This window comes from Lynx canadensis, chromosome E1 (genome assembly GCF_007474595.2).
Source record: "Lynx canadensis isolate LIC74 chromosome E1, mLynCan4.pri.v2, whole genome shotgun sequence".
NCBI lineage: Eukaryota > Metazoa > Chordata > Mammalia > Carnivora > Felidae > Lynx > Lynx canadensis.
This window is the reverse complement of record NC_044316.2, coordinates 45,492,193-45,511,878: the sequence shown is the minus strand read 5'-3', so window position 1 is coordinate 45,511,878 and position 19,686 is coordinate 45,492,193. Positions and strand designations below refer to the sequence as shown.

General features: G+C 38.0%; 1 protein-coding gene across 2 annotated transcripts in view; it reads right to left on the bottom strand.

Moving 5' to 3' along the window:
- DDX42 (DEAD-box helicase 42) overlaps nucleotides 1–19,686 on the bottom strand; it is a 38,872-nt gene that overhangs the window by 5,132 nt on the left and 14,054 nt on the right. The window contains exons 3-15 of one of the 2 annotated variants that reach the window (XM_030295879.2): nucleotides 18,982–19,132; nucleotides 14,512–14,573; nucleotides 13,109–13,145; nucleotides 12,151–12,300; nucleotides 8,706–8,810; nucleotides 6,757–6,876; nucleotides 5,713–5,889; nucleotides 4,877–5,005; nucleotides 4,181–4,280; nucleotides 3,561–3,608; nucleotides 2,941–3,038; nucleotides 1,284–1,560; nucleotides 113–339 (exon numbers count right to left, since the gene is read on the bottom strand). In XM_030295879.2, the coding sequence (XP_030151739.1) occupies nucleotides 113–339; nucleotides 1,284–1,560; nucleotides 2,941–3,038; nucleotides 3,561–3,608; nucleotides 4,181–4,280; nucleotides 4,877–5,005; nucleotides 5,713–5,889; nucleotides 6,757–6,876; nucleotides 8,706–8,810; nucleotides 12,151–12,300; nucleotides 13,109–13,145; nucleotides 14,512–14,573; nucleotides 18,982–19,132 (1,681 nt within the window). Of the gene's footprint in view, nucleotides 1–112; nucleotides 340–1,283; nucleotides 1,561–2,940; nucleotides 3,039–3,560; nucleotides 3,609–4,180; nucleotides 4,281–4,876; nucleotides 5,006–5,712; nucleotides 5,890–6,756; nucleotides 6,877–8,705; nucleotides 8,811–12,150; nucleotides 12,301–13,108; nucleotides 13,146–14,511; nucleotides 14,574–18,981; nucleotides 19,133–19,686 lie in introns of those variants that run through there. The other variant, XM_030295880.1, reaches the window with a different exon arrangement.

Below are 19,686 nucleotides of genomic sequence, written 5' to 3'. Positions count from 1 at the left end.
CCCATGGCCCCAACTTTCCTGTCCTGTTTCTATGTTAGCTTCTCAAGCTTGTTGAATTTTTTTCACTTAGTTTTATAACCTGGGGCAATGTGAAGTGTGCCCAGCCCCTCACCTGCATTGCTAGATCTAGGAGTTCCTTGGAAACATGTTGATTGGCTCCTTCCAAGTTCCGGACAAGGTCACCAGCAAAATTGCTGTCCTTGGGGGTCAGCAAGGTATATGCCACGCCCTTCTCACCCGCTCGTCCTGTGCGGCCAATCCTGTGAGTGTGAGTATCAATGTCTCGTGCCACATCATAGTTAATGACGGTCTTAATTGAAGGAATATCCAGACCACGGGCTGAAATAAAAACAACCAAATTCTTTTATTTTTCAGCATGAGTCAGAAAAAACAACGTAATCCAAAATGCTGGCTCTTTAAGAAACCACATTCCTCTACTCTAGGCAAAGTGTATGGTTTGGTGAGCTAATACACAAGCATTTAATTAAAGTTACCCTTCAAGAGCAAATCCCACCATTGTCGATTCAATGATGCCAGGCCATCTAGCCTGAGACAGATGCCTTCTGCCATGGCCTCTCTCTTGCACCAAGAACATATAAAATAACTAAAGCCAGCATCAAATTGCCTTGAAGCTGAGAAATTATCTCCTTTTGGGGAGAAAACACGAGTTTTTAGGGGCAACTATTAAACTGAAAACACGGGGCACCTGGGTGGCTCAGTCGGTTGAGTGTCCAACTTCGGCTCAGGTCATGATCTCACAGTTCACGGGTTTGAGCCCCGTGTCAGGCTCTGTGCTGACAGCTTGGAGCCTGCCTCAGATTCTGTGTCTCCCTCTCTCTCTGCCTCTCCCCTGCTTATGCTGTCTCTCTTTCTCATAAACAAACAAGCATTAAAAAGAAAATTGGAAAACAAAAATAAAAAACAAAAAACCGAGAACACAATGCAAGCCAAGAACCATACTTAAAAACCTTTTTGATCTTGAGTGAAGTATGCCCAATTAACATAAGACAGCTGCTACATTCGGACATACAACAAAGGCCTCGCCTATGATTAACTGACTCAACTTTTTTTTTTTTCCCGCTGAGTGTCTTCCCACTGCAGGGATTCTTTTTTTTCAAAGAGAAACATTAAGTGAAAAGTGGTACCCAAAGCTCCAGATTGTGATCACTATAACTCTGAACCGCTTGTTCCATTTGGTGTGGCCAGCCAGGCCAGCAGAATGCCATCTCTCGGCCTGTTCAGAACACAGAAATGTAACGTCACTGGGGGAAGTCATACTCTACCTGCAACATCTGTGGCCACCAGGACTGGGATGTCCTTTTTCTTAAAGTCTGAAATGACTTTGTTTCTTTCACTCTGATCCATGTCCCCATGAAGCAGCCCAAGATTATGACCCTCCTGCTTAAGGTTATTGGCTAACTCTTCAGCATTGGCTTTTTTAGTAACAAACAGGAGGACACTTCCTGAAGAGGTAAATTCCACCAGACGACGGGTAAGCCAGTTCCATTTACTAGGCCCAGAGTGAAGAATCTCCACAATCTGTGTCACATCTTCATTTGCCTGAAAAAGAGGAAACAGATGACTGTGACGTCTGCACCAAGGGGCACCTGAGCAAGGACCAGACGGCACACGTTCCACCTGCATCTACAAGAACCCTGAACAGTCCCTCTTCTCCTTGGGCCTTCCTTCAGCAAGTCAAGTACAGCTCAAAACCTGCATTCCTTCTCAAATTGCTGTGCTCTCCATCTCCCTTGATTTGTACGTACACCTAAGTCGTAAGCCCAAGTACTTCGCAAGACCTCTTTATAGGCCTGTTCAGATTATCCCTAATCAATTAAGCTCCTTTTCTGTCCTTCCCACTCACTGCTCCTAGTACAATTCATACATGCACATAGAAGGCACTAAAAAACAAAATGCAGACAGGGGTGCCTGGGTGGCTCAGTTGGTTAAGTGTCTGACTTTAGCGCAGGTCATGATTTCATGGTCAGTGAGTTCGAGCCCCTAATTTTAGATGTAAATTTTTAAAAATTAAATTAAATTAAAAAAAAGAATCAAAACGCAATATATTGTTTTGGCAATGCTGATGGAAATGTTAACCTTAAAAATAAAACTTCCGGGGGGCGCCTGGGTGGCTCAGTCGGTTAAGCGTCCGACTTCGGCTCAGATCATGATCTCACAGCTCGTGAGTTCCAGCCCCGCGTCGGGCTCTGTGCTGACAGCTCAGAGCCCGGAGCCTGCTTCAGATCCTGTGTCCCCCTCTCTGCTCCTCCCCGCCCCCCCCCTCCCCTAACTTGCACTCTGTCTCTCAAGAATGAATAAACGTTAAAAAAAATTTTTAAAAGAAAAAAAGTGGGCAGTGTCAAAACACTAACTGTACAGAACTTAAGGAATTCAAACAACTTAAGGAATTCTCTAGGCAACTTTAATTCCAAATCACAATTCAGAGATCTCCCACGCAGGACGTATGCACAGGTAAGAAAAATGCCACGAGCTCGTTTTCACCAGGGCTTTCAAGTCTCACCCACTCCATGCTGTGCAGTTAGCCTGCTACTCCTATAAGCATTCAAAATGTCAGTTCCATCCTAACTGACTAGTAGTCTTCCAGGCAAAGCCTTTTTTTTTCCCCCTAAAAGTTTTTAACTTTTATTATGGAAAATTTTAAACATAAAAAAAATAAAAAAACAAAAAACCCAAAATGAACGTAATCACCTCCCATGTACCCATCACCCAGCTTCAATAATTATCCCTATTTTGACAATTTAGTTGTCTCCTCTATCCTCCTACCTTGTGTTTTTTAAAACAAATCTGAATCGTGTTGCCTCATTTGTAAATACATAATAACATAATTTTCCTCTCAACAGGGAGAAATTAATTCTATTTTCTTCATAATTTGAGAAATAACCCACTGGGGTCCCATCTGGCCCTGCTTATTAGGGTTACCTCGCCAATGTCTCCCTGCACCACACGAATAGGGTCGATCAGGATGTCTCTGGCCAGTTTTTCAATCTTTTTCCGAAAAGTTGCACTGAATAAGAGGGCTAAAAGGTAGAGTAAATTCTGTTACATAAACAGTATGACTTCTTTTTTGAATATCCACTAAGCCTCCTACTAACATTCAGAATTATTCAGCTTATAAAATAAACCCACCTGAACTTTAAACTTAGTTTCAAAACTGATTTACTAAGGAAAAAACATTTTCCTTTTTCTATTTTTATACATTTTCAGGTAAGACAGGGACTGTCCGCATGGTTCAAAGAGGCTCCTGACTTCAAATCAGCAGATCTACACTGTGCTTTGCCTCTACATGCTGATAACATCGTGTAACTTGGGACAAGTCACTTAATCCTCAGCCTGGGGTTATCCTCCGCAAAAACAAGTGAGTTACATCTGATGATCTCTAAAGTCCTGTCAAGTTCAGACAGACTATTTTTATATCCTCCTCTATGGTTCTCACCAGGACACACATGATCATTTTTGCTGCCATACTGTGAGTGCTTATAAAATACCTAATTGTTTATTCTGAATATAAATGTGACTTAATAAAACTGCTTCATACATACTCTGTCTGTCAGGACGGACATGACTTGCTATGGATCGCACCTGGTACTCTGGAAGCAGAATAAAATAACATTAGAAATCTGTACTATAGTTTGGGATGCTTGGGAAAAAGTCATTTTAGTAAAAATCTTCCTGTGAGAAGTTATAACTATTAAGGAAAATTTGAAACTCCTAGACCTATCATTTAGTATGAAACCCAGAAACACTTTCCCTCCTCCCAGCTGGGCTGGGCCCAGCAGTGTTCCAATCAGTAAAGATGGGTTATTCAGAATTTCACACATCTGGCTTAGTCAGGGAGGACAGGAAAGCAAAGGGCCTTCAATGATACGACATCCACCTACCTAAGAACACAGAACTTGACCTCTATGATTAAAGGCATATGAATAAAAATATAGAGAAAATATTCCTCCTATATACAAAGGCACTTCCAAATATCTGTAACCCAGCCAAGACTAATGTATACTTCCTGAGAGAACTCCTAAAAATAGCTCACGATCTAATCCTGTACAAGAGTATTTTTAGCTTCTCTCATACAGAAAGAAAAAAAGTTAAGTCTAGAAAGACAAGGAAAAAGCGAGTATCATGAGGATGGGAACAGAAGAAACTGGTATTAAAGGCATACCAAATCCCATGTCAAACATGCGATCTGCTTCATCAAACACAAGGTAAGAGACCCTTTGAAGATTGGTAGCTTTCTTCTTCACATGATCAATCAGTCGACCCTATAAGATTCACAAAATGCATAGTGAGTATAATTAAAGGCATTTACAAGAACTTTCTATAATTGTGTTCCTGGCAAAAGTGCTAATAATCCAGTTGTAGACTGTAAGACACTGGGTCTGACAGCCTTGGACTTCATGCACTACAGAGCACAAAAGAACAGAAAAATTAAAAACCTAATTAAACCTAATTGTGACAAAATGGCCAGAACTATTTTGTGAGGTATTTTAAAATGACCTAATTTAAAACCTTATTGATGGGGTTTAATGTTTAGACTATACTCTTCTAGGCAATTCTGACTATATTCCAAATATCTTTCTGATTCTTGATGCTCTCAGTAACCACAGACCCATTTTCCAAGAGAGCATTAAAAAAAAAACAACACAAAAACCGATTTAAAACAAAGGAGAATTTGCACCTATTAATCTTAATAGACTGCTAATCTAGTCAACCAATCAAAATTAAACCAAAGTCACAGGGTGAGTATTTTTCACCCTGCTATATCACATTTTAGGGGGCATGCCATTCAATAACCAATCCTTTTTCCATACCATTCCGTAAGTGGCCGAGGAGTCATTTAAACCTAAGACATACTTACTGGGGTACACACAACAATCTCTGCCCCTTCCTGGAGAGCCTTGGCTTGCTCCCACATGCTCCCTCCTCCATACACGGCCACTGATCGAAGATTATACGCTTTCCCAAACCGCTTACATTCTGCATGGATCTGCAAAGTTGTGGACACAATGACATGAACAAACCATGACACTGACAAGTACCTGTTACTACGCAAAAGTGAGTTCTGAAAGTAAACGAACCATTATCACGCACATCCCAACAGACTGTCTACAATCTAGATTATTCATTTTTTTAACTTTTTGCCATTATAATTATAATCCATTCTACCCAAACAAAATGAATTAACCCAGGAGGAAAACACAAACAATTCCCATGTATTTTTTCTCTTAAAACAGCTTTTTTTAGGAAAAAGTATGTACTTCATTATGTAGAAAATACATAACAGTATTTTCCAAAAGTTTCCTGGTAGCACAACAACATGAATGTACTTAATGCCACTGAACCATACACTTAAAAAATGATCAAAATTATAAAATGTTATGTTCATTTCACCATATTTTTGAAAAAAAAAGTTTCCCGGGGCACCTGGGTGGCTCAGTCGGTTAAGTGTCTGACTTTGGCTCAGGTCATGATCTCATGGTTTGTGAGTTCAAGCCCCATGTCAGGCTATGTGCTAATAGCAGATCCTCTGTGCCCCACCCCCTCGCTCACTCCCTCTCTCTAAAATAGACATATTTTTGAAATAAATAAATAATTAAAAAATGAAAAAAGTTTCCCAGTTAATCCTATCCAACTGACTGGCTAGTCCCACATTAGTTCACATACGAAAGGGAGCATTCTACACCAAGTACATACCTGCTGGCAAAGCTCCCTAGTAGGACACACGATCACTGCAATCGGTCCATCACCTGGTTCCAGTTCCTTCTGGTCCATTATATGAATCAACATCGGCCAGATAAAGGCGGCCGTTTTTCCACTGCCTGTTTTGGCAATACCAATCATGTCTCTACCACTTAACGCCACAGGCACGCCCTAGAGAAAAAATAAAATATATCTACCCTAAACTTTAAAATTTTAAAGATGTACTGAAGGAAATCTTGGGGAAATCAATGACATTCATTTCCAAAGGAACAAGAAATAACCTCATGGGTTATGCACACTGTCTATAAATTAACAAGAAATACCTAGCATTTCCATAAAATTCCTGATTTATAGGAAATAATATTATCATTCTCTTCATGTGGATCAGCCACCATTTACAAAATATGAATGACTGTATTTAGCCTGAGATACAGAAATGAAAAATTGCAATTCATAGTGTAAGTGGATTGCTAAAATTAAAAAACAAAATTTCCCCATGCGAAGGTAGACTATCTCACTCATCCAGAAAATTCTCATATTCTGTATAGGAATGAATAAATCCAACATATAAATGGAAAACAAGTTATTACTTCCAGTTACAGAAGTGAGAATTTTCATATCAGAGACAAAGGATTCCTAGTCACTGACGTGCTATATTTGTCTACACACAAATCTTTTTTGTTACGTTTAGGCCTAATGAATTGTTTTCTTCAGGTTGTATCTTTAAGACATTTATCAGATCCAAAAGAATATTTCCCAGCCCTATTAACAACATCTTAGAATGGTAAATAATTCACTTCTGCTCTTTAATTTTTAAAGATTTCAAAAATATTCTTGGATTTCATGTATGTTCTCCCCCCCCCCCCACCTTAATTAAAGCAAAAGGACTAAGCCAAAGAGGAAATATTTAGACCGCTTCTTTCCACGTCAATATAATTCTGGACCAAATGCTGTTTTACTGTTTTGCATTGTTTGTAGAATAAGTATGGTCACTGGATATGATTCTACCTTGTTTTTCTTTCATTATGTTTTACTTACCTGGCACTGTATTGGAGTGGGCTGTGTGTACTCAGATTTCCGAATCTGGTGCATAAGTTGTTCATCAAACCCAAAATGAGCAAAACTACTTCCTGGTCTAGGAGGTGCAGCACCAGAGACCTAGAGATAAAGACAACTCCCAGGAATGACTCATACTTCAAAATAAGCAGCATCGGAAGTTCAATGGTGTTTACCTGTATCTTATACTTAGCTTGAGTATAAAAAAGGGAAAATACAAGTCTGTGGCCAAACACATACACTGTTTGAAAAGGTAGAACTCAAATAATAACGGATCTAAAACCTCACATAAAAAACTCCATGTTAAATATTCCTGAGATAATTGTCATATGATTTAAAATGATTAAGTGCCCCATTTGCAATGACATGGATGGAGCTAAAGTGTATTATGCTACACAAAATAAGTCAGAGAAAGACAAATACCATTATGATTTCACTCACAGGTGGAATTTAAGAAACAAAACAGATGAAAATAGGGGGAGGGAAGGAAGAGTAAGATAAACAGAGAAGGGAGACAAACCATAAGAGATTCTTCACTATGGAGAACAAACTGAGGATTGCTGGAGAAGAGGTGGGGGGCAGGGAGGATGGGCTAAATGGGTGATGTGCATTAAGGCGGGCACTTGTTGGGATGAGCAGTGGGTGTTATATGTAAGTGATGAATTACTAAATTGTACTCCTGAAACCAATATTACACTACAGGTTAACTAACTTGAATCTACATAAAATCTTGGAAGGAAAAAAACAAAACAGATAAACTGGGAAAGATTTGAAAAAAATTTAAAAATGATTAAGAGCCTAGAAAGCTCTTAAATCAAGATTTCCTTTTAAGAAATAAAAAATATTGCTCAATGATTGGAAAAAGACATGAGTATTTTTTGCCATTTTGCAGTAACTATTAACCAGATGGTAGAAAAAAATTAAAATTTACTCTTCAAATAAAAAGGGCAAATGAGCTCCAAATAAGACATGTCTATACCCACTGGATACAATCTATTGTTTCCAGTTTTAGTTCTGCCTGAAGAATTAAGTATCCCACTTAATGATGGTCGACAGCCACAGTAAAACATTGTTCAAACTACTCAGGTGAAGAATGGGGTTTATAGCCTCCTTTTTGACTCTAACAGTAGTGGCCTTGCAATGCTTCTCATACTGATATATCTAATCAGTATTTCACTTAAAGGGCTTTTTTGAGGGGGAGGAGTAGGGGGCGGTTAGCCTTGGAAAATAGACAATACGTGCATATGCATGCATCCTCTCTGGGAAAACAGAAGTTCAAATGTCACATAGAAACTGGTAAGGCAGATACAGGCCAGAAAGCTGTCTGCACTAGAGTAGATATTACTGTACCATCTGTGTGTTTCACTTAACTAACATCCAGCAGTGCCTAAACAATGTGGTCAATGTGCAACCCAAAGCTTTTTGGCAATTTAAAACTATTATTCTGAAATGAGTGCATATTCTAAGGTGTTAATTTCTTCTTCTAATTATTTTAAACATATGCTACATATTAATTTGAGTATACCTTAATATAAAAATATCCTAGGATTCCACATATTGTTTGCATCTATGAATCTTGTCTCCTTTTCCTGAAGTTGGGACTTATATTCTTCATTTCTAGCCCACCCAACACAGTTCCTAGCACACTGTACTCGTTGCAGAATTACTTACTGATTTTAAGGTCACAATGACTTATTATTTCAATACCACATACAAAATTGAATACATATTCATGTGTGTTGCATTAAAGATATAACAATTCTATCCCAAAATAGGTGGAAGACTAAAACAATAAAATCAAGACACAGGAGCCTTGCTATCAAAGATAGTCCAAGGACCATTAGAAAAGAAGGTTATTTTAGTTTGGATAAGCAATAATAGTAACTGTCAACTAATTAATATAAGAATATTTAGCACCATGGCTGACTTACCCGAAGATTGAGCTTATGACGGAGATCTATTAGCTGCTGAGGGGTGAGGTTGGTTATCTCTTCATGCTCATTGTAAAAATTTTTTTCAAATGGTGGATAGTCAATCTGCAGGTCCAATTATTCAAAGTTAGTCTAGAATTCAAGAGTCAATCCTGTAAGTTTGATTTTAATGCAAAATAACCTTTTACACATATTACACAAGTAAAGCCTTAACCAGCTAGTGAGGACAAAAGAATTCACTTATTCATGACACACATCCCAAATGTACAGGCAGTATCTTTTCCTGTATTCATTTTCTATATAAACACCAACCTACTTTTTTTTAATTTTTTATTTATTTTTATTTTTTAGCGTTTATTTAATTTTGAGAGAGAGAGAGAGACAGAGCATGAATGGGGGAGGGTCAGAGAGAGGGAGACACAGAATCTGAAACAGGCTCCAGGCTCTGAGCTGTCAGCACAGAGCCCAACGTGGGACCGCGGACCGCGAGATCATGACCTGAGCCGAAGTCGGCCGCTTAACTGACTGAGCCACCCAGGTGCCCCACCAACCTACTTCCTAAAGACACTCTTAAAGGATACCTCAGATCTGAACAACCGTGATGCAGACTAAGGAATCTACAACGCCAAAGGCCTCAGAAGATAAGTATTTTAAAGACATTCCACCTTATAACATTTAAATACATGTTTTGGAATAAGCTGTTCACACAGCTCTGGCATTTTTAAAAAACTTTTTTTTAATGTTTATTTATTTTTGAGAGAGAGAGAGAGAACAGGGGAGGAGCAGAGAGATAGGGAGACAGAATCAGAAGTGAGCCCCAGGCTCCAAGCTGTTAGCACAGAGCCCAAGGCAGGGCTCGAACTTACAAGCTGGGAGATCATGACCTGAGCCAAAGTCGGATGCTTAACCAACTGAACCACCCAGGTGCCCCTCATAGCTCTAGCATTTAGAAACATTTCTAATATTTCCTCTGAGGAGAGCTCTGCCTTTAGAGGGAGTTCTACTCTTTTTAAAACGTGAAACGCTTTATGTAACTTTTAAAAACTGTATGGCTAAGTATTTCTTATTCTAAAGAGGGAAGAAGTTATTCCTGACACTCTTTTCACAACTTATTGTACCAGGACTATAAAAAGAGGCATATCAGGGGTGCCTGGGTGGCTCAGTCAGTTAAGCACCTGACTTCGGCTCAGGTCATGATCTCACAGTTCGTGGGTTCAAGCCCCGTGTCAGGCTCTGTGCTGACAGCTCGGAGCCTGGAGCCTGCTTCGGATTCTGTGTCACCCTCTCTCTTTCTGACCCTCCCCGCTCACACTCTGTTTCTCTCTCTCATAAATAATAAACATTAAAAAAAAAAAAAAAAGGCATATCACCACTTACACATTTGGCTGATTCTCTTTAACCACATAAGAGATCTACAATAAAATGACATTAATTGTGGATGCAACCTAAAGTTTAATTATATTTCTATGGTATGATCAACAAAAAAAGTAAGCATTGTTTTAAAGGTTCCCCTTTAGCACTACTAATAGAACCTTTTGGAATGCTCCCCACACTGTTGCACTAAGCTGTAACAGGATGTTCTTCAGTTCTCTTTATCAGAATGGAAGCTCCATAAGGGCAAGAATTCTTGTTCACAAATTTTACATACAAATATGTAATTTTTTGCATATGGGTATGAAATAGAGTCATAAAGTATTTATTTGTATAAATAAATACTTAATGTGAATGTGAACAAAGCTACTTATAGGCAGAAGGGTTATCCTTTTCCTTACTGCTGGTCTCTCTGGGCAGACTGCCCACACTACATGTGAACAACTGTGGGCCACCCTAGCATGATGATGAGATTTGAGAGCTTCACCAAGGATCTCAAATATTTTATGAGATGATTATTTCAAGTACTTATGTGTTTTTCCTTATTAGGCCGTCATCCTTTGTCATAGATGCTTCCTCTCACATCAGTCTCACATACTTAGTTTCATCTGCCACATGTAAAATACCAAGGCATTATTTGGTAGCATCTGTGCAAAAGGAAACATTTCAAAAACTGAATATAATCCATAGTCTAGACCAGTCGTTTTCAAACTATTTTGTCTCAGATGTCCTAAAAAACACGAACTTTTGCTTGTGTGGGTTTCATGCATTGACATTTACCATATTAAAACTAAAACTGAGAAATGTCTTTAAGATTTACTCATTTAAAAATAATATACTCGTTATACTCTAACATAAAAGCTTTAATTTTTAAAAAGTCATAACCTTGTTTTACATTTTTACAAATCTTTTTTAAAGTTTTACTTAAGTGATCTTAATCTCTTCACCCACTGTGGCGCTCAAACTCACAACCCCAAGATCAAGAGTTGGATGCTCTACCGACCAAGCCAGCAAGGTGCCCCTTTTTTACAAATCTTTTTACAAGTCTGACTTAAAAGAAATTGGTTCCTACTATATTTACATTGTTGCAACATATTGCTTTGATTGAAACCTATGAAGAAAATCTGGCCCCACAAACATGTAATTGGAAAGGGAAGAGAGTATTTAATAGTCTTTTCAAATTATTGTGGATTTTTACTCTCCTTTGATAGTATACTAAGACTTGATCAGTGGTCACTTTTTTTTTTTTTTTTTTTACAATGTTTGTTTATTTTGAGAGAGAGAGAACAAGCAGGGGAGAGGCACAGAGAGAGGGAGAGAGAATCACAAGCAGGCTCCATGCTCAGCTTGAGGAGCCCGACGTGGGGCTTGATCTCACTACTGACAGATCACGACCCGAGCTGATACAAGAGTCAGATGCTTAAGTGAGCCACCCAGGCACCCCTGAAAATTCTTTTGGATTTTGTGAACTCCCTGAGAAGTTCCTTCTAGGAGTCCTTGAACCACAATGTGAGAACCACTGTCCTAGACCTAGACTCACTAAGGCATGCAAGGTCTAGTCTGATATTTAACCTGAATGAAACACAAATTTTTTTCAAGTGGATAAACCAATATCCTCATTCTCTTTTCCTGACTTAAGGAAACTAAAATTCCTAGTTCCACTTTGAAGCAACAGTCTCTCATCTGCTCCAGATCTGAGAAACAAGACTTACGGCAATTAAAAAAACATCTGTGTTTTTTCACAGATGTTTCAACATCATCATTTTGAAAGGTAGATGATGGTCTGGAAAACAAGTACAAAAAACTGCTTTAAAAAATTCTTAGCCTAAAATCAAATGGGAGCAAGAGATTCAGCTAAACCCTGAACAACAACATAGGCTATAAAGCCTGAACCACTCAGTCACTTTCAGACTCAACTACACAGCAGACATGGGAAGATCCCAAAGAACACATATTTTCGTGACATAAGGAGTATGAATCAGGATTACTCAAATATTGCAAAAACCTAGTATTAAAGCTGAAGAGAACTATCAGCTTTTGAAATGAGAATCAAATTTATCAGGAAACACCATACCTCTGAATGATCAATGGGAGGAAGAGGATCAATGATTTTCTTGGAAGGTGCAATTGGATTTCCATCACTATCATATTCCAAATTATCTTCTTCTTCCTCCTGAACCACACCAGCAGTTGGGTTCTCTGCCATGTACCGAAAATAAGCTTCCTGCAGGAAAGCACAAGAACATAATCATATTCAAATACAACTAAGAACATTTCTGCTCCTGTAATTGGTGCACACAGTGTACCAGATGACTGCACAGTTTAATACCTACCAAGTAAGGCAAGACTTTAACTAGCAATGATTCCTTTAACAACAGCAGTATTCATAGGGACAATCAGAAAAAACGAATGAGACAGTTAGTACTACACAATGATTTAACAAGAAGCTTTACAAATCTGTCTGTCCCACAGTCTTCCTGGGGTGGGGTGTCTACCTATCCTGTCCAGAGCTGTGAAACACATGCTATGGATTTACCATCCAAGTTTGGAAGTTGACACTGATTAGAAGGGTCACAAACCTGGAAAGGGCTACTGCTCATTCTGTTTCCCTTCTCACCATCCCACAACTGGACATTGGTGGAAAAATACTAAAGGCCAGTCATTAAATTAATGTTCCATCTTGAAATACAAAAATCACAAACAGACCCTTAGAAAGAGGTAGAAGTCAGATGTTGCTAGAGGCCATCAGTAGATCCCATATTACTTCTTGATTCAGCAGTATAAACATTAGTTTTGAAAAAAAAAAAAATCAAGCTGAATAAAGCTCATGATTTGTTTTTGATGTCCTAGTTGATCAAAAGTTCCATCTTCAACATGGGGGAAAGCCATGTGAATTTTTCTATTACCAACTAGTCATACATGTAGAAAAGGAGCAAGGAATGGCCATTTCAGTGAAGGCAAGCTCTAGCTTGTCCCCAGTATAGACTTTGTGGGGTAAAAATAAAAGATAGAAATACTGCATAGGAACTCACTTGGTCATCTTCCTCTTCAATGTCATCTCGAATACCCCTGGAAAAACAAGCGGAGAAACAAACTTCCCTGCAAATGTTCCACATACCCAGCTCCATACTTATAGCAGATTAGTGTTGAATTCCATACAGTAGCACAGGAACACTCAACACTAACAATAACAAAGCAACAATAAGCACACTGTAAACTATCCATCCATCATACATGTGTGGCTTCACTCTAGAAGCTGCAGTTTGCATGGGATGATATGGTACTCCTAGAAACATCAATTACTAACGAGGATAAGGAGTAAAAACTTTTGAAGATAGATACCCAAGGATCCTAGCCTTGTCGACCCCATACGACAAACACAATACAGTTGTAAAACGCATTTTAAAAAGCAAACTGCATTTTATAAAAAGACAAAAAAAAAATAACCCTCTCTATTTGGCATACACTAAAAAGAATATCACAATTTTAATGTTCCCCAGAGTTTCTAAGTCTGGAGTGACTGGATTCAGCCAAAGTCCTTGGGGACAAATAAAAACTATCTTAACTCTTTTGTAACTTTGGTACTGAAACTCCTAAGCAGTTCCCATGGAGAAGGGGGGCCATCGCCACTTGCAGCGCCTGTCAGGAGCTACAGAAAGTACGGCTGCTAAGTTCCCACAACCATGTCTTTCTAATCAGACTTTCTGCCTGACCTAGAGCACTTGTTGTTCTCAAGGCAGGCAACATCACCAGTGCAGGGCAGCCGGAAGAGGGTACAACACACGGTAAGCACCAAAGAGAGGGCCGAACCTCCATATGGCACAGGAACCTTGCAGGGGGCCTGAGGCACTGACTGCCACACAGGAGGAAATCCAACCACGCCTACCTGTGCCTGGTAGCAAAAGCCTTAAGAGGGGTGTATTCAGAAAGGGAAAGAGGAGAATTCTCTTTCCCAGAAAATAAAGTATTTCAAGTTCTGATTAGATGCTAAAGCATGATATCACTCCTTAAGTAAACCAAGTTAATCATTTGTTAACAACACACTTTTTTATGATAATCACCATTACTCCTCATAAGCAATCATACAGACATTAACCTACTTTATATTAATTATGGGACAAAACTCAGAACAATGAGCCCAAACTTTACTAATTGTACTCTCTTAATTCCTACTGTAACTCACTCTTGTATCTACTAAAAAACTATTTACAATTAAACACCAAATACTATTATACTAAAAAGAATGCTTATTATTGCAAATGCAAGACTTTTGTGATGTCTATTACCTACAAAAATAATATTCAATATACAGGAGTAACTTCAAGTCAAGACATTTGAGAATTTTAATGTTTCTCTATAAACTTTGGGGGAATAAGCTTTGCAATACTTTAGCATTTTTCATGTAACCTTTGTGAGGGAGAAGAAAACAACTTACTTTACGTTTTTTCTTTCCTTGTCCTTTTCTTCAAGCCTCTTCATGTCTCTAGCCGCCTGATCCTAATGAAACAAAAGCCTGTATGGAATCATATCCACTAAAAACATTACGAAGGGAATTTCTTTATAAAGAATTTTTAGATTTGAACTAGTGACATCACAGTTTTGGCTATGCATTTTGACAATTATATCTTGATGCAATCAAAGTGCACTTTTGACAATTTTTAAAATATTTATTTATTTTGAAAGACAGAAAGCAGGGGAGGGGCAGAGAGAGAGAGAGAGAGAGAGAGAGAGAGAGAGAGAGAGAGAATCCCAAGCAGGCTCTGCGCTGTCAGTGCAGAGCTCGATGTGGGGCTTAAACTCACAAACTCTGAGAGCTTGACTTGAGTTGAAATCAAAAGTCAGACTCTTAACCAACTGAGCCATCTAGGTGCCTAACAATTATTTTTTCAAAGAGAAATGTTCTAAAATCTTGGTTATATATGGACTGCATTGCACATACATGGAAAAATTAGAAAAAAATTCCTTGATTAGTTACTCTTTAAAAAAATGAATTGTGGCTGTAAAACGCCTTAAATTCAGGCAAATTAGCCTTTCTCAAAGCATAGCTTAAGACCTTTTACATCAAACTACCAATGGAGTTAGTAAAAAAAAAAAAAAAAAAGCAAATTTCTGGATCTGACTTTGGAAAAACTGTTCTCACCATTTGGCAATGTCTGGAGACATTTCTGGTTGCTTCTGGGTGGAGAGAGTGGGAAACAGGGGGGGTTGTTACCAGTATCTAGTGGGTAAAGGCCACAGATACTGATAAACATCCTACAATACACAGGACGGCCCCCATAACAAATTAGCAAACCCCAAATGCCAAAGTCCTGAGGTTGGGAAAACACTGCTCTGAACCTACCAAATCAGAATCCTTGGAGATGGAGTTAAATGCATGTACTTCACATTTTTCACAGGCAAGTCTTGTATACAGCAAAGTGATAATCACTGAACTCCCTGTTTTATACATGTGAAAATCAAGGTCAGAAGAATTAAGTAATTTTCCCCAAGGTTAAACACATCCTTGCACTATTGTTTCTTGTTACAAAGCAAGTTTTTCTGATTTCTGTGATTTAAAAAACTGTCACTAACTATAACCTAGCATGGTCAGGTGTTCTATCTAATCAAATGTTCCTGATAAAGAGGAGTTATTCTAAAATGAAATACTACATACAAACAAATCTACTTTTTAAGGAACTGAGACAGACATACACTATACTCGAGACTGTAACTGAAGTGAAAATGACATAATGTAACATAAGGAAAGGGCCACAAACACAGGACATATTTTTTTAAGCCCACATGAATCTTTTTTTTTGAAACACTTGCTAAAAATACATCTTCATTGTGAGTTCAAACACTAGAAAAGTTTACACTTTCCAGAACAGAATATACCTGAGATCAAGGATTAATGCAATATTGTGGCAACAACACTCTCTCCAAGATCAGACAATATCCAGTCTCTCTATCCTAAAATCAGCAAAACCCTTTCCGACACTATCCCAAAAAACACCCAGGAGAATGATGCCATGTCAAAAAGATTTACCCTCCTACAGCTTCAACTACTTGAAATGCCAAACAGGAGAAACTGGGACATTCTTAGATACTTCCACTCAAAAAGGGTTACACCAACTTGCGTTACTAAAAATTTAAATCTGAATTAAAACTGAGAAAATCAAGAAATGATTTTACTTATTCACCATTAGGGATTGCAAGATATAATGAGAAACAGCCCTTTGGGAAATGTCCGAACGTCAAGAAGATAGAGGGGGGAGAAAGATACATATACATATAAGACACCCCGAACATGACAAACCATTTATTGCCTTTACTTGCAGAGAGAACAGCTTAACATACTTACTAAATTGTTACCATGTTGCAAAGCACGTGAAAGTTCTGAATAGTTCTGGTAAGTGTTATGGCAGAAATACAGTACTATAAGAACTCAGATACAGAATGACACAGCAGAAAAGAATATGAGATTTGGAACTGATTCCGGCTCATCTACTTATAAAGTGCATATTCTTTAAGAGGCAAGTAATTGGGGTTATTCTAAATCAAAGATGGGAAACTGAGTAATGGGTACCAATCTGACAATCGGTAGGAAGTAAACCAGGATAAGAAAAGTTTTCTTTTTCTTTAGGTATAGACATGCTTTGTTTGCATTTTAACAAGCAGGAATATTCTAAAGAAGCAAGCTCTAATTTTTCCTGTATCAATCACATGGCCCTGAGTCTTTTATTTTCTGATATTTGACAAGAGACCTAAGCTCAGAAAAATATTTCTCCACCGTAAGAAAACTACAACACGAGTGTGATGATAAACAGTTCTAAGTGGCAGCCTCAAAGTCAGGAAGATAAAACAGACTGATAGAACTAAGGTGAACCAGAAAAAGTGAGCCCTATCTAAAGGAGGCAACCATTTGCTCAGCACAAGCCTATTTTTGCCATGCAAAATGCAGGCTTAATACTGCCAGCGTCCACTTTTCAAGAGTCTGCACTTTTAGACAAAATCTCCTGATCTTAAAAATTCTGGCCCACATGTTTAAAAAGCAGTATCTAGGCCAAACAAAAATATCTATATTGGATTCTCTCTTCCCTCTTTTCTTAGAGAGGAGATCTGGCTTAAAACTTAGGTTACAAGTAACTGAGAAACCTGGAAGGACTTTATTTCATAAGCAATGAAGTGACAGTTTTTAAGTAAGAGGAATAACACCATAAGCAACATGCTTTAGTCTAATTACTCTGTTTTTGTATACCACATAAATGGGAGAACAGAAAGCCTAAAACAGGGAGAAAATTTAGATCAGGCAAGAGGTAATGAAAGTGTAAAGCACACTGACTGTAGTGGAAGCAGAAAGGAACAGACACAAAAAATACTACAAAGATGAACAGAACTTGCCAAAGGAGGGGAAAGGTAGCATGATTTACTGGAAAGAGCTAGGTTCTCAGGACTACTAAGCAAGAAAAAATATGGTCCCAGCTCTACCACAAAGCACCAATGGGATTTAGGACAAGGGCTCTGAATTACCATAGGGTTCAATTTATAATCTTCTTAGTTAAAAAATTACATTTCTATGTATTCTTTTCTGCCAATCCCTATTGTTATTTTGAGTATTAAATGAAGTCATGAACATGTTTGATTATCTGGCATTAAGAGGAATATATAAGAAAGATCTGGTTGAGGAAGAAAAAGATGCCAGGGGAACACCATCCATGTAAAAATGGCCAATATGTTTTAGAAAAACAGAGCTGAAACCAAAGAGAGACTGTGGAACTAAAGGCATGAATTATTCACACAGAAGTTAAGTTTTAGAAGTGGATGAGGTCACTAGGAATGTATAAAGAGTGAAAATAGCAAATCGACATAGAGAACTGTAACAATCATATCTGAGAAACTGGAAGAGGATCTTAATAACAGTAACAGACAACAGAGAGATATGTAATGATTTTTCTTGGTATGATATGGTAGTTATGTTTTTTTAAGTGTTATAGAGGTGCAGAAATACAAATGGATGAAATGGTACGTCTGAGATTTACTTTAAAATGATCTAGAAGAGAGGGCTAGATAACACAAGATGGGCCAAAAGTTGCTTCCTGATAAAGCAGGGTGAAGGGTACGTGGGAGCTCATTATTCTTACATGCGTTTGAAATTTTTCATAATAAAAAGTAAATAAATACAAAAGTCAGAGAAATGGAGAAAAAGGACAAAATGCAAAACCACTAAAGCCTCGTGAGAAGAGTTTTAAGAAGGAAGTGGTTACAAATTTCAATTTCTACAGGGAGGTCATAGATGCTGATATTAAAAAATAAACATTAAAAGTACAGAATACAGGGGCGCCTGGGTGGCTCAGTCGGTTAAGCGGTCGACTTCGGCTCAGGTCATGATCTCACGGTTTGTGAGTTCGAGCCCCGCATCCAGCTCTGTGCTGACAGCTCAGAGCTTGAAGCCTGCTTCAGATTCTGTGTCTCCCTCTCTCTGACCCTCCCCCGTTCATGCTCTGTCTCTCTCTGTCTCAAAAATAAATAAACGTTAAAAAAAAAAATTTTTTTAATAAAAAAAAAGTACAGAATACAGAATTCATAACTTTAGTAAGTTCCTTAGAAGTTTAACTGCCTTACATAAATTGACACTGAATGAAATAATGTTCATTCCATTTAAGAATATACAAAGAAATATTAAAACTTACACACATACAAATCTTGAGCTACCCTTGTTCAAGGGTCACAGTTCAAATTTTTAGGCATTGATCATCTCTGAAAATGCTACAGGGCATGTGGATGTATGTTTAAGAAACTATAGAGTAGGAGAGCAAAATCCTCCCCAAAAAGGGTCAGAAAGCAAATTCTGAATGACTGAATAACTAGGTTAATTTGGTATCTTTCTAACTGCTGCAACTTCTAACAAAACAGCTTCGATACTTGCCTCCACTTCAGCCATGAATGCCTCCAAGGGATCATCATCGCTGTCAGAATCTGGTGGCTTGGAATGGAACTGCTGGCGGGTAGGTGAGTTTTCAGCAGGAATATAAGGCAAATCAACATTGCTAGAGTCTTCTTCCTCATCTTCAAAATATCTGAAAATTAAAATGCACAATTAATAAAGGGAGTGTTTACTTTGGGGTTGGTGGATCCTTTGTTCAACAGAAATTTTTACTATGGTATATGTAGGTTACTATTAAAAGATCTGAACTCTACATGTTAAATTAGAGATCTCCAGGCTTTAGCAAACAACCTAATTATTATTGTTTAATATATACAAAATTCTAATACTGAGAAAAAAAAGGGGGGGAAAACAGTCACACCAAATTCTCCCATTTCTAGCGTCTATTCAAATCACATTCTAGTTCTGTTAAAAGGGATGAGTTTTCAGTACAAATTTAGTATATCATTGTTGAATAGATATATCAAATATTAGAGTTTGTGCTATGGAAAAAATTACTTTTGTATGAAATATTAAAAATCTAGTGTTCTTTTTTTAATATAATCCTTCAAAAACATTTTAGCAATATATTCACAAGGCTAGGTAGGGACTTCAGAAATGTTGGGCTACTTTCTGAGGACAGAACACTTACAGTTAAAAATATATGCTCAGGGACACCTGGGTGGCTCAGTCGGTTGAGTGTTGGAC